Source organism: Phascolarctos cinereus, unplaced genomic scaffold (genome assembly GCF_003287225.1).
Source record: "Phascolarctos cinereus isolate Bilbo 61053 unplaced genomic scaffold, phaCin_HiC Scaffold_5;HRSCAF=322, whole genome shotgun sequence".
Classification (NCBI taxonomy): Eukaryota; Metazoa; Chordata; class Mammalia; order Diprotodontia; family Phascolarctidae; genus Phascolarctos; species Phascolarctos cinereus.
In genome coordinates, this window is record NW_027555958.1 from 33,304,382 (window position 1) to 33,317,628 (window position 13,247).

The window sequence follows — 13,247 nt, forward strand, 5'->3', positions numbered from 1 at the left end:
TGGAGTGTGGGGATTTGCAAATATCATCTGCTCCTCCATGCCTTCTCCCCAAATTACTTTGTATTTACTCTGTATATTTTGTATCAGTGTATATATACTATTTCCTTCCTGGTAGAATGTATGTTCCATAAGGACAGGGACTGCTTTTGTCTTTATACCTTCACTGGGCACAAAGCTAAGTACACAGTAGGTGCTTAGTAAGTGATGGGTGTATTTGTGTTTTCCCCCAAGAGATTGTAAGTCCCTTGAGGGCAGGACCTGTTTTTGTCTTTTGCTTCACACAGTGTCTTCCACTAGTACACATTCAATAAATGGTTATTGAGGGGGCAGCTCGGTGTCTCGGTGGCTAGAGCTCAGGCCTTGGAGTCAGGAGGACCTGAGTTCAAATCCAGCCTCAGACACGTAACACTTAACTAGCTGTGTGACCCTGGGCAAGTCACTTAACCCCATAGCCTCACCAAAAAGCAAATGAATGAATGAATGAATGAATGAATGGTTATTGACTTAAATGAACCCTCTTCCCCAAATTTCAGGACAAGGTACAGTTTGGGGAAGGAAGAGGACATAGTGGGATTGTAGGGTAGAGTGTTGGACTTGGAGTCAGGAAGATGAGGGTTCAAATCCTGTTTCTGACACTGTATGACTACTCTCCCCAAGCCTCAGTTTTTTCATCTGTAAAATGGAGTTGGATTAGATGGTGTCTGAGAAGGCTTCCAGCTCTAGATCCATGGTTCTGTGATTCTGCTGTCCTCCATAGTCCCAGTTTGCTTAGGGAGTCAATTCATCGTGGTTCTTGGGATAGCCTCCTCAGCCCCCAGCCCTCCCCAGGAGACACAGTCCAACTGAGAGGTTTAGATTGAGTAGGGGGAGGCATGCCAGGCACCTGTCTGTTCTCCTGCATGCCTGCCAGCCCCAGGCTGCCATGTGCTCTCAAACTCACCCACACATAGCCCGAGAAACAAAGACAAACAGACCAAGCAGCTGAGAGCCGAGTAGACATTTAATAAATGAAATTCCATAGCTGAGAGAAGAGCTGAAGAGCAGAATCTCCAGCTCCAGTCCCACCCCCAGCCTTCATTCCACATGCATTCACTCACCACGAGGCTGGAAGACGACAGAGGAGGGGGGTGGGGGTGGGGGTGGGGAGAGAGAGCCAATCTCAGCATCCTTAGCCTTGAATGCCACGGTGAAGAGAAGGCCCATCCTGGGGGGGAGGGGCCGGCACCTCACAGGCAGCCGTTGGCAGGTGGGGCTCCTCCAGGAGCCGTGGGAGCCAGCCAGGCACAGGCTAACTCAGGTGATAAACTGCCTGGCTCTCGCCTAACGACTGAGGGACCGCATTGGGGGAGGTGGCTGGCAGTTTGCTTTGTTTCTTAAGTGTGATTATAAATATCCTCAGTGGACACACACACTTTCAAACAAACTTGTCAATCCGGGTAGAAATAAAAGTCGAAGGAGGCAGGTCTCGCTGTATTTGGGGCGCCATGACTCATGGGCTGCTGCTGTTTCAGGGAGGGAGCGAGTCTGCCCACCCACGGTCCTCTGCCACAGATACGCTGAACATCTCTGGTACCTCTCCTCATGTGAGTGAATCTCCTGATGCCAAGGAGAATCCCCTCTGTCTAGGCTCTAGACAATCCACTTGCAACCTTTTCACCACTGGAATGGCTTCTAACACCTTCCGCTCCCAGCAGCTTTCCCAACTCAAGCCCACCTCCCCAGAGGCATAGCCAAAAGCAGAAGGGGGGAGGGGCGGGCAGGAGAGGGCAGGGCATTTTGTGCAAACTGGCAGGCACAAAGACACATATATGATAATGCACATGTGCAGCCTGGGGCCACAGGTTCTGAGCTTCCTAAGGCTTCCCTCATGTAAAATTTCTGCTCATGACCTGCAAAGAAAAACCATCCCAAGGAAATATGCTGGGTGTGTACATATGCATTTACACACCCCAGACACGCACACATGGCCTTGAAACGAAACAGGAGGGGACTGCATGTACACTTTGCTCCTCCCCTCCAGAAACACAGATATATGAGTACACGCCAAAATACAGGAAAGTACCCACATGAGTAGGCGGGTGTGTTTACACATACAGACATGTCTCCTCCCCCAGACATCTTTAGAAGTGGGCTTGATTCTTAGCCATCGGGAGCTGTAGTTTAGGTGTGGTCATGCCTAGAGGCAGTGGGTGACCTCTCTGGCACCCTAGAAGTCAACATTTTCCTTCAGTTCAATACAAAGATAAGCACCTACTAGGATAATATCTTTACAGCTGGAAGGGACCTTAGAGGTCATGGAGTCTAACCCCCTTTATTTCACAGATGAGGAAACTGAGAAGGATTTGTTCAAGGTCACATAGCTAAAGTATATAATAAGGCACAATATGGATAAAATACTCACTCCCTACCTCCCGGGTTAAATGAGCGTCTCTGCGTGCTAGCTGGGTGGGGGTGGGGACACAAAGTTGGGCAAGCGAGTTCCTTTCTTCAGGAAACTTCGTCTACATTCTTCACGTGGGTGTTCAGCTGCCCTCCCCCCACTCCCTGGGAAATCTGGGGGTCTGGAATTCCTGCAGCAAGCTAAGATAATCTATGGAACTGGAAAGGACCCCAGGAAGAAAAGAAGCCCAAATTTGTAGCTTTAGGGCGTTGTCAGGGGCTCGGGGTCACACAGCCAGAAGGTGTCAGAAGGGGAGCTAGAGCACACTGATGCTGGCTCTCTACCCATCAAGATGGCATCGTTAGTCCCCGTGCCCCCCTCCCCCCAAGCATACAAGCGTGTGGCTCACTGCAGGAACGTGCGCCCCTATCCACACACATATACAGAACGTTCTCCCGAACGCAGACACCAGAGTGTGGACATGAGTAGATGTGTTCTACACATAGACAGATCCGAGGAACACGGATTGTAGAAATCTTGGCCCATCCCTCCTTCCCTAAAGGAATGCCTGACACCCACGGACTTGTGACCCCCACACAGAGAATGACTACCTTTCCCCCAACAATCTTTGGCATCCTCTCCTTCGTATGGGGTGGCTCGCTAGGTCACCCCTAAACTGGCCTATTTACACACACACACACACACACACACACACACACACAAATAAACCTTAGCGAGGTAGTTCCGTGGGCCCCCTTAATCCCTCACCTCCCATTTTTGCCCCCATTTTCACCACCTGTCCCCAATGCTCCCCTTCTCCTTCCTCCTCCCGCTGCTGGGGTAGGAAAAGGGAATGGGGACGCCAGGAAGAGGAACTGTAGGAGTGGCTCACCACCAGCTCCGCCCTGTTCTAGCTTTGGGGGCAGGAAAGGGAAACTGAGGCAAGAGGCCAGGACCCGAGGCGAGCTGGCGGCCAAGAATCCAGGCAAAGTCCTCCTCCGCTCAGTCCAGGATGGGAAGAGGCTGGGGAGGGGGAGGTTCCCAGGGCTGAGACTGGGGAGGCGGGGGGCGGTGGGGGGGCCGGGAAGAGCCCGGCTCTCCCGGCCCTTTAAAGCCCCCCCACCCCCAGCACCTCGAGCCTCTTCCTGTGTTCCTTCCCATTTCCTTTCTCCAGCTGGGAGCGGGGCGTGTCCGGGCCCGGGCTGGGGGTCGGGAGGCGCGCGGGCCCCTCCCCCGGTGGGCCGGGCCTGCGTCGCTTCCTGCAGAAGCAGCTGAGAGCGAGCTGAGCAGCCTGCGGAGAGCCAGAGAGCCAGGGGCCGGGCCGGGCCGAGGCGAGCCGAGCCGGGCGGGCCAACCCGCGAAGTGGACCGAGGGGCGGCCGGAGAGGACGGGTCGGGGGGCGATCTGAGCGCCGCCGGCCGGGGCCCCGAGGGGGCGGACTCGCGGCGGGGAGCGGCCGCTGCCGCCGCCACCGCCGCGGCCGCCGCAGCCTCAGCAGCAGCAGTGGCCGTGGCTGCGGGCGCCGCAAGAGCCCGGGCGGCAGCAGCCTCAGCCTCGGCGGCGGCATCGGGAAGCCCCTGCCTGCAGCCGACGCCCCCGCCCGGGCCCCCCAGCAGCCCCGCGCGCCCCCCACGCTGGCCCAGAGGGCTGCGGCCGCCTCGCCGCTGAGGATGTCCCGGAAGGGGCCGCGGGCCGAGGTGTGTGCGGACTGCAGCGCCCCGGGTAAGGCCCGGGCCGGGGGCGGGCACCGGGGACCGAGGACGGGCCACTGGGCCCGGGGGGGAGGAGGCCGAGACGGCAGCGCCCCGAAGGCCGGGGGCAGGACGGGACCCGGGCCGGGATGCGCCGCCCCCCCTCCAGGTCCGGTCGGTAGAACCCCCCCTCCTCCATCCCTGCCTCGCAGCGGTCGGGCGGGAGGCTGGGGGCTGCGGCCTCGGCAGCCACTGCAGAGCCAGGTGTCCTTGGGAGGGGCAAGGGGGTGCACGGGGGCCCGAGCTACGAGGGGAGGGGGGAGCCCGCAGACTGGGCGCAGCGTGCGGTGGCTGGGCGGCTAGTCGTGCCTAGTTCGGTCATGGGTCATCTTGTCCCCTTAGCACCCCCACCTCTACGGCACCCCCACCCCTCAGGCCACCAGGGTCCGTGCTTCAGGAAGGACGTTTCCCTGTGCCTTCTTCCTTCGGCAGTCTGGGGAAACCAGACCCTGTGAGCCGCTTTGCTAACCTCTCCTTTGCCCAATCCCCCCAGACGGAGTATAGATGGGGGGAGCCAGCCCCCCCCCAGCTCATAGGCGGCAGAAGGGCTGTGGGGGAAGCGAGAAGGATTTTTCCTTAGGGGGGTGGAAGCGTGTGTTCTTAGTTTGTGTCATGGAGTCTCGGCTGCCTCCTTCTGTCTTACACCTGCTGCTCACACGTTCCACGATTGCTGTAGCTGCAGAGGGCATCTGTGGGCAAAGGGGGTGGGCAGGTGTCTCCTGCCCTCACCTTGTTCAGGGATGCACATACCCCAGCTCTCAATCCATTGGCCTGGATATTTTTCACAAAAGGTACTCGGAAGGCAAGGGTTACCCAAGGGATGCTTGTCTTTAGGCATTCTGGCGTGCTCCAGGCCTGGTAAGGCTGTTCTTCTGGGGAGGTTAGAGCTGTATAAGGGGCTGGGGTCAGGCCCTAGATTCCAGTTAATTCTTCAGGAGGTGGTGACTGATTCCTAGGCCTCTTAAGGTCCTAGGGGCTCTCAGACTTACTCTGTCAGGCCAAATGGAAGCCTGAGACACAGTTCCTCAACCCCATAAACAAAGCCTGCTGGATGGGGGAGGGTGGGCAGGCCTGGGGCCTGGGTCTTGAGATGTGGTTATCCTTCTCCCCAACTACCACTTGACAGGGAAGTGGGAAATCCCAGCGCCAGTGGTATCAGGCAGGGAGCACAGGACAGACCCTAGGACATGGATGCCCAGAGTCTGTGGATAAAATCCAGGGCAAGCAAGTAGGGGGAGTATGTTACTGTATAGGATACTGGACTCACATCCCACCTAGATTCAAATCCTGCCTCAGCCACTTATTCTGTGGGTCCACGAGCCCCTTACCTTCTCTGGAAAATGAAGGGATTGGCCTTTGATGGTTTCTGAGGTCCCTTCCAGCTTTAGCTCAATGCCAGGGAAACCTAGGGTCTGAGGGTCAGCTGCCTCTGCTACTATGTTAACTGGTGTTTCCTCTTCTCCCCAGAGGTGTGGAGTTCCATTCTATGTGGGAGCTCCCCACCTCTACCTGCTTTGGCCCCAGGGAAGAAATGAGTGGACAGAGAGCAGAGCAGCTGTTTCCTTCTGGTGTGGAAGGGTTGGTTCAGGAGGCAGAAGGGGCCTTTTCGATCTGAGCAGCCTGTTGCAGTATGGGTTAGGGAAGTCTTGATGGTCATAGGTAACCTCTCTGGGCCATAGTTCCATCATCTGTAAAATGAAGGAAAGTGGCCTAGATGACCCCAGAGACCCCTGTGATTCCTCAGCCTTGTGCCAGCCCCCCCTCCTATTCCCACTTAGGTTCTGGGTTACAGATCCCTCTGGGAAGTTTCCAGAGAACCCCAGAAGGCATGTTTTGAACTCTTTGGGCAGCTGGTGCTCCAATATGCCCTCTCCAGGTGGGCAGAAAGGATCTGAGTGGGGGGGCTTGTCTAGGTGTTTGCCCCCTCTTCACCTCTCCAGTGTTGCTCTGTCAGCTCCAATTATCATTTTGAGATAGGGATGAGGGACATCAGGACAAGCTTTCTAGTTTCTTGTGAATGCCCAGTCGAGGGATAGAGGAAGTTGGTGGTGGTATCTCTGTGGTTGCCCAGCTCTGTGGCCCTCTGGTGACCCTGTTAGTGTCAGAGTGTTAGTCTCTTTGTTGAATGAGATATCCCCAGGTTGGCATGGAACTATGCCCTCAGGGCCCCTCTTCTGCCCTGCTCATCTCTTCTGGAGAGGTAGCCTGGCATAGTTAATAGAGGCCCGGGTTTAGAGTCTGGAAAAAGCTTTCAATTCTGGCTCCGGCACTAACTACCTCTAACCCTGGTCACGGCAATCTCTTGGAACCTCAATTCCTTCTCTATTAAGTCGTGCTGTTAATGCCTGTAGTCCCTACTGGCTGGGCTGTTAGGTTCAAGTGAGATAATCACCAAGCATTAATTAATCACCTGCTATGTGATCTAGCTGCTGGAAATATAAGGACCAAAAAAAAAACCCAACAACAACCCAAAACCCTGAAACAGGCCTTGCCTTCAAGGAACTTATATTCTATAAGGAAATCATATAAATATTTACAAATTAATTTCAGAAAGGAATTGCTAGCAACTGGAGGAATTTCCTTTTCTCCATAGGAAGGATCCTATAGAGAAAGTAGTATGACATGTTAGTGGAAGGAAGTTTGAAGGAAGTTAAGGAAATTAAAGATGCCTTGAGGTAAGGAGAGAGTGCATTCCAGGCACAAGGGACAGTCTTTTCAAAGACTTGGACACTGGCATTGGTACAGACAGATGCCTAGAAAGAGCTCTCATCGGTTGTGTTTAACATCCTACTCTGAGTAGAAGAGAGGTGGCCAGGACAGGGGTAGAAGTGCCAGGGCTCCTCATCGGTGGCTGTATCAGACCCCAGAGAGCCCAATGAAGACAAACTAACTGAGTTCTTCCAGGCAAAGTTAGAGTCTAGTTGGAACCCTAGCCCTGGGGGAAGGCCCATCCCCGACACAGATGCACAATATGGCTGCCCTCAAATAAGACCCCTCTCGGATCCAGGTTCTTTTCTGGAAGATTGGATTAGGAGTTTGGAGTCAGAAGGCATCCCAGCTCTGCTAGGTGCCCTTGGGTAAGTCAGTCACTTACAGAAGGAAAGGCTGGATGTGAGATGCTCTCTGTCGTCCATCCTAACTTTCTATCCTCTGATCTCTGAGCCCAATGCTTTAGTTCTCTGTTTCTGGCATGAGTGGGGCATTACTGTTTTATCACAGAATCAACGATGTCTAGAGCTAGAAGGGGCCTCGAAGGCCATCTTATCTAATCCCCTCATTTCACAGATGAGGAAACTGAGGACCAGAGAGAGTCAGTGCTCAAGGTCACTCAGGTAGTGAGCTTCATTGATTCTCCTTTCTCAACTCTCTGGGTCGCCCACTAAGCCTTTGAATGTTTAGCTCATGTCTTCTATCCCCATTTCCCATGGCCTTGGGTACTCTTAGTATAGTGTTTGGGGACTTTTATTTGAAAAGTGGAAAAAGAATGCTGACTTGGAGGCATTTAATCATGACGATGGTGGTGGTGGTGGTGGTGGTGGTGGTGATCTCTAACATTTATTTAGCACCTACAGTGTACTGTACTGTGCTAAGTGCTTTACAGTTATTAACTCATGAGATCCTCAGACAACTCAGGGTGGTAGGTGCTATTATTATCCTCATTTTACAATTGAGGAAACTGAGGCAAATATGTGAAATGACCTGCCTGGTCATTTCAGATCAAGCTGTATTTGAACTCAGGTCTTCTTGACTCCAGGCCCAGCAGTCTATCCACTGTACCACCAAAGATCCCAATGGATAGGTTCAGATATTAGCTCTTATTTACTAGCTTTGTGACTTTACTCCTCTGGGCCTCAGTTTGCACCTCTGTACAGTGAGGGGGCTAGACGATGATCTAGGTCTGGGATCCTATGAATGGTGAATTGTGGTATCTGGTTATTTATTAACACTTGTGTTTTCACACTTCCCAACCCCATTCCATCTCAGTGGCAGCCCCAACAGACAGAGAGGGTTATAATAAAGTCACTGCCCTTCTGTGTTTTGGGGTACCAGTGGTTGCTCGCCGTGGGCGTGCCACGGGTGAAGGAGCTTTGATGGAGGAAAGAAGAGATGGTTTTGTGAGGGTGAGGTACAGCCAGGGTGTCACTGGCATCCGTGGCAGGAATTGAAGCCCATCTTTGTCATTGCTGGTCCAGGGGGGCTGCTCCAATGCCCCCTCTCTCTCCTCCCTAGCCTGGGTGCTGAGTTAGGTCCATGGCCTATGCCTTGGCACGCCCAGATCAGTCCTGATATGTGAGAGGTCCACATGGTCCACAAGGTAGCTTATGGGGAAGAAGAAGGGGCTTTGGGAAAATGGAAGGAGCTCTGGATTTGGAGTCTAAGGGCCCAGGTCACTTTGCCTGCCTCAGTTTCCTTGTCTGTAAAATGGAGATTAAAATACCTGTATTACCAACCTCACAGAGTGACAGCCATAAGACTCAAATGACAGGAAGTATACAAAGTGTTTCAGAGACTCAAGCACTATGCAAATAGAAGTTATTCAATATTACACACCATGTTTTATAGCAGTAACAGATTCACTTGTGTGTAGCACTTAAAAGCTTACAGAATGCTTTACACGATTGCCTTATGATTACTTGGAGATCTGAAGCTTAGCCTCAGTCACTTAACCTAGATGAGCCTCAGTTTCCCCTGCTTTAAATGAGGGAATTGGTCAAGGTGTTTCTGGTCAATTCCAGCTGTGATCCCTAATCTGACAATGTCCAGCCTCCTGAACATGTCGGCAGAGTCTTACCTACCCCGGTTGCAGGGAAGACCTCCTTGTATCCCTCCCCCGTCAGTCTCTCATCCTCACCTTCTCTGATTACTGAGGGCAGTGATTCCCCTTCTCCTGCCCCCCCTCCCCCTAGAGAGAGTGCCTGTAGCCTTGGCCAAAGGGAGATGCGTGGAGATGGTGGCAGGGCAGACATCAGGATGAGATAAAGAACGACCTGAGTGGATGAGAAGGTGGTAGGCGGTTGTCCCCTTTCTCCACAGAGGGGCCCTGCCTTTGTCCCATCTTGCCCTAGACAACGTCAGAGCGAGTAGGCAGCAGGCACCGGTGCCAAACTGTGCAGCTGGCCATGGCATAGCTGCCCGTGCCACCTCTTCGGGAGCCATCTGTGCCCATGTCCGCCCTTGGGGTGGCCCGGAGATGGGCAGGGGAATAGCCTGGAGGCAAAATGTGCCTTCCCTCTCTTTCTCGATGCTGCTCTAACGTGGGTCTTGGATCTGACAGAGAGTGGCACTGGCCAGCTCTTTGGAACCACCAAGGCCCAAACTGCTGCCCATTCTCTGGTCACATGCCTCAGCAAGCTGGGCTCGACCACATGCCTGGCTCTGGCTCACCCCCTGCTTCACCCCAGCCCCTGCTGTTCACCCCGTGTCCTCCTGTAACCATCTGCTTATCTGGCTCCCTACCCCCACAGCTGAAGTCAGCTCTGCCTTGGGCAGCATTGAAGGCCCCTCTGATACTGATAGCCTTACCATCTTCTGAAAGGCAGGGCCGACTATCCCAGCATGGACCCCTTTAGGAAAGCAAGCTGACTGCCCAGTTTCTGCCTGTTCCTCTAGCCATAGGGGAAGTGCTCATGACCATCCGCCCTAGTTTCAGGGGTTAGATTCTTGTGGCCCTTTCTTTCCTGTTCTCATTGCTCAGGAAAGGGAAACTGAGGTTTGGAATTCAGCTCCTGGAACCTAAACTCATGTCACATCCCCTGGACCTGTTTTCAAAGGGGGAATGTGGTTAATAAATACACCCCAGTAAATGACCCTGCCCTTCTCTGCATTCAGTTTCCGGTTTCCACCCTTTTTCCCTTTCCCGGTGCTCACTAGCTCACCCACACCCAGGAGCCTGAACCCTGCCCTGATTAAAAAAATCCCAACTCCCCCTCCCCCTCTAGTAATTCAGGTGAGTGCCTAGTCTGAGGGACAGGACAGGATGGTTGGGGGGGGAGGGTCCTGGGGAATGGCACTAGCAGTTCTCCCAGATTTCCCCTTGAAATTCCTTCCCTTCCTGTCCCTTTCTCCCTGCCCCCTATGAGCTATGTCATGTCTAGCTTTATTGAGTTAGTGGAGAAACTTTCTATACATACATACCCATATATGTATGTGTGTATATATATGTATACACATATACACATACACACACCCCTACATTTTGCTCTATGACCTTGGGCAAGTCACTTCACTTGGAAGGAAATGTTGATTTACAGAGAGGCTAAATGTGACACCCCCTATGAAAACCTCAAAACACAATATTTACTATTACTAACACACACACACACACACACACACACACACACACACTCCAGTTTCAGAACCCAGAATACCAGTTCTTATCCCAGATTCGCCCTCTTTAATGTTTCCTGAGCTAGGGTCTACAAGCTCAGGGTATTTTGTTCAGGGGTAGGAATGAGATGAGAGAGATGGGTTGGGGACAGGAACTGGGGAGGCACTGAAGGGTGTGTGTGTGTGTGTGTGTGTGTGTGTGTGTGTGTGTATTTCTCATTTGCCTCTGTTGCTTGGAAAGAACTGAACTGGCAAACAATGAACTCAGACCAGAACTTCCGCCTGGCCACCATTGTTCAGTCCTGAGGCTTATGTCCCCCTATTGAGTCCCCCTCCCCCCATCAGCCTTTGCTGAGGGCTGAGGGAACAGGAAGGACCACAGAGACCTCCCCCTGGCCACCCAAAGTCCTTACTCAGAGTGGTGATAGCCAGTGTTTATTGTTTGTTTTGCTTTGTTCTGCCCCCTCCCTCTCCTACCCCCGTCCCTCCCCAGACTTGAGGCCTCTGGACCGTGAATGGGCCCCAGGCACTCTCCAAGGCATCTTATGCACTGGTCCACCTATAGGTCACCTAGTGTTAATGTGAAGCAGAAAGTAGATGTGGGGGCAAGAATTCTCAGGGGATTTGGGAAGTGCCCTCTCTTGGACACAGACCATATCTGCTCTTGACTTTCTACCCTCCCCTCTTTCACTGGCTTGAAGAAAGCGGGGTAGAAGCTGTGGTCACTCGGGACCACAAATCTCCCCTCCCAGTTCCTTTTCCTATCCTAGAGTATGCTTTGGGTGGAGGGTTTCATTTTGAACCTCCCTGCTGACATATTGCTATCCCTTGCTGTCGAGGTGCAGGGGCTGGGGATAAGACCAGTGGCCATCTTGGCTCCATGCCATGGCCAGAGAGCCCAGGTGGGTTGGCATAGGTGCCAGCCAGTTTTGCTCTTCTCTGCGTTGCATTGCCAAGTATTAGGAGTGTTGAGAAGGGGAAGGGAGGAGGTGCCACCTATTGGCACTGAGGTCCCACAGGTTACTTGGAAACCAAAAGTAAACTTTCTTGCCCCTAGCAGCTGCCAGGACATTAGGCTTCACCGAGTATGTTTATTAGGTAGTGCCAATGACATCATTCTTTGCCACTTTTCTTGGTGTGGCAGGGGTGGGGGGGGGATTGCCCTAAATCCTAGATAGGGAAAGTTGAGTACTGTAAGTGGAAGATCTGAGTGGTGGGTGAATGGCAGTGGGAGGCAGATGCTAGACACGTTTCTTAGTCATTCACATGTGACTGGTAGCATCCCTCAGGTCTCACTGTGACTGTGGAGAAGACCGTCAGTGTCTCTGCAGTCAATTCCATCCACCACTGATAATCACTGTGTGACCTTGAGCAAGCCACTTTCTCTTCCTGAGGCCTCAGTTTGTCTGACTGGCCTCTGGGATGCCTTCCAACTCTCTGTGGCTGATCCAGATCTAGGTGGATCTAGGTGGTAATCCTGAGGCTGAGACCCTGGTTTTCCAGAAGCCCGGCACAGAGGAACTCTGGCTGAGTCATTCTCAGTTTCCTGAGAATGGGCTGGTGGCTGGCCCCTGACCCAGAGGGGCTTTCAGAATAGGGCTCAGCCACTCTGGTTCACTAGGACCTGCTCCCTCCTACCCCATCCCACCCCCTGGGCTGAGATCATGGTTGCACTTCAGTTTTTGCTTCTCTGGGACACATTGTCCTGGATGGAAGACTGTCCCGGAAGAAGAAAGGAAAAAAGCAAGCATTTATTAAGTGCTTACTGTATGCCAGGCACAGTGCTAAATACTTTACAAAGAATATCTCATTTGATCTTCTTAACTTCTCTGGGAGGTAGATGCTGTTATTGTCCCCATTTTACAGATGAGGAAACTGAGGCAGACATTGGTTAAGTGACTTCCTCAGGGTCACACAGCTAGTAAGTGTCTGAGGCTGAATTTAAACTCAGCTCTTCTTAACTCCAGGCCCATGTAGAATATGGGAACAGGCAGGGGACCTCTAGTGAAAATCTTAACCAACCCCCTCATTCTACCAAGAAGTGAGCAGACCCAGGGGGGTTAAGTGCTCTTCCCTGTGTTGCCCAGCCATTTAGTGGCAGACAAGGACTGTGCTCCTGAGTCTTTTGACCCCTGGCTGAGGACTCTTTCTGCCTCTTCACCCTGAATCTTGAAGTTAGCCTGGTCTCCAAGTAGTCAAGACCCTAACCCAGCTCAAAAAGAAAGGGGATGAGAAGACAGTCTCTGTCCTGTTGTCCCTCATACATGGAGGCGTTGTATATGGTGAAAAGAGGAGTGCCTGGCTCTGCAGAGGATGTGGGTTCAAGTCTCACCACTGAGGCTCATTACCATTGTGACCTTGGACAAGTCTCCTAACTTCCCCGGACCTCAGTTTCCCCATCTGTAAAATGAGGTAGGGCTGGATGGCCTCTGAGATTCCTTCCAACTCCAGAGCTATGACCCTCCAGCTCCCAACCTTTGAGAGTCACTTCTTAAGGTCTGACCTGGCTCCGTCCTGCTGTGTGTTCAGCAAAGAGCGCCCCAGTCCTAGATGACCTATGTCACTTCTTCAGGTGTTCCCTTCAATGCCAGGTTGCTGATAGGACAAGGCACTTCCTATTTCCAGTCCAAGTAAGGGAACATTGTAAAAGAAGGGAGAAAGGGGGAGATGGAGAAAGAGGGGAGAGAGATGGAAGAGAAGGGTGGAAGAGAGAGGGAGGTGAGGACAGGCAAAGGGAAGAGGGGATGGAAGAGAAGAGAGGAAGAAGGAAGAAGAGAGAAGGGAAAATG

The 13,247-nt window shown here is 52.8% G+C and overlaps 1 protein-coding gene across 3 annotated transcripts in view; it reads left to right on the forward strand.

Annotated features, from left to right (window-relative positions):
* Positions 1-3,667: 3,667 nt before the first annotated feature.
* The window catches only part of GIT1 (GIT ArfGAP 1), a 28,065-nt gene continuing 18,485 nt past the window's right edge, over positions 3,668-13,247 (forward strand). The window contains exon 1 of one of the 3 annotated variants that reach the window (XM_078154780.1): positions 3,668-4,102. In XM_078154780.1, the coding sequence (XP_078010906.1) occupies positions 4,051-4,102 (52 nt within the window). In that variant the 5' untranslated portion in view covers positions 3,668-4,050. The remainder of the gene's footprint in view (positions 4,103-13,247) is intronic. The other 2 variants (XM_078154781.1, XM_020963322.2) reach the window with 2 other exon arrangements.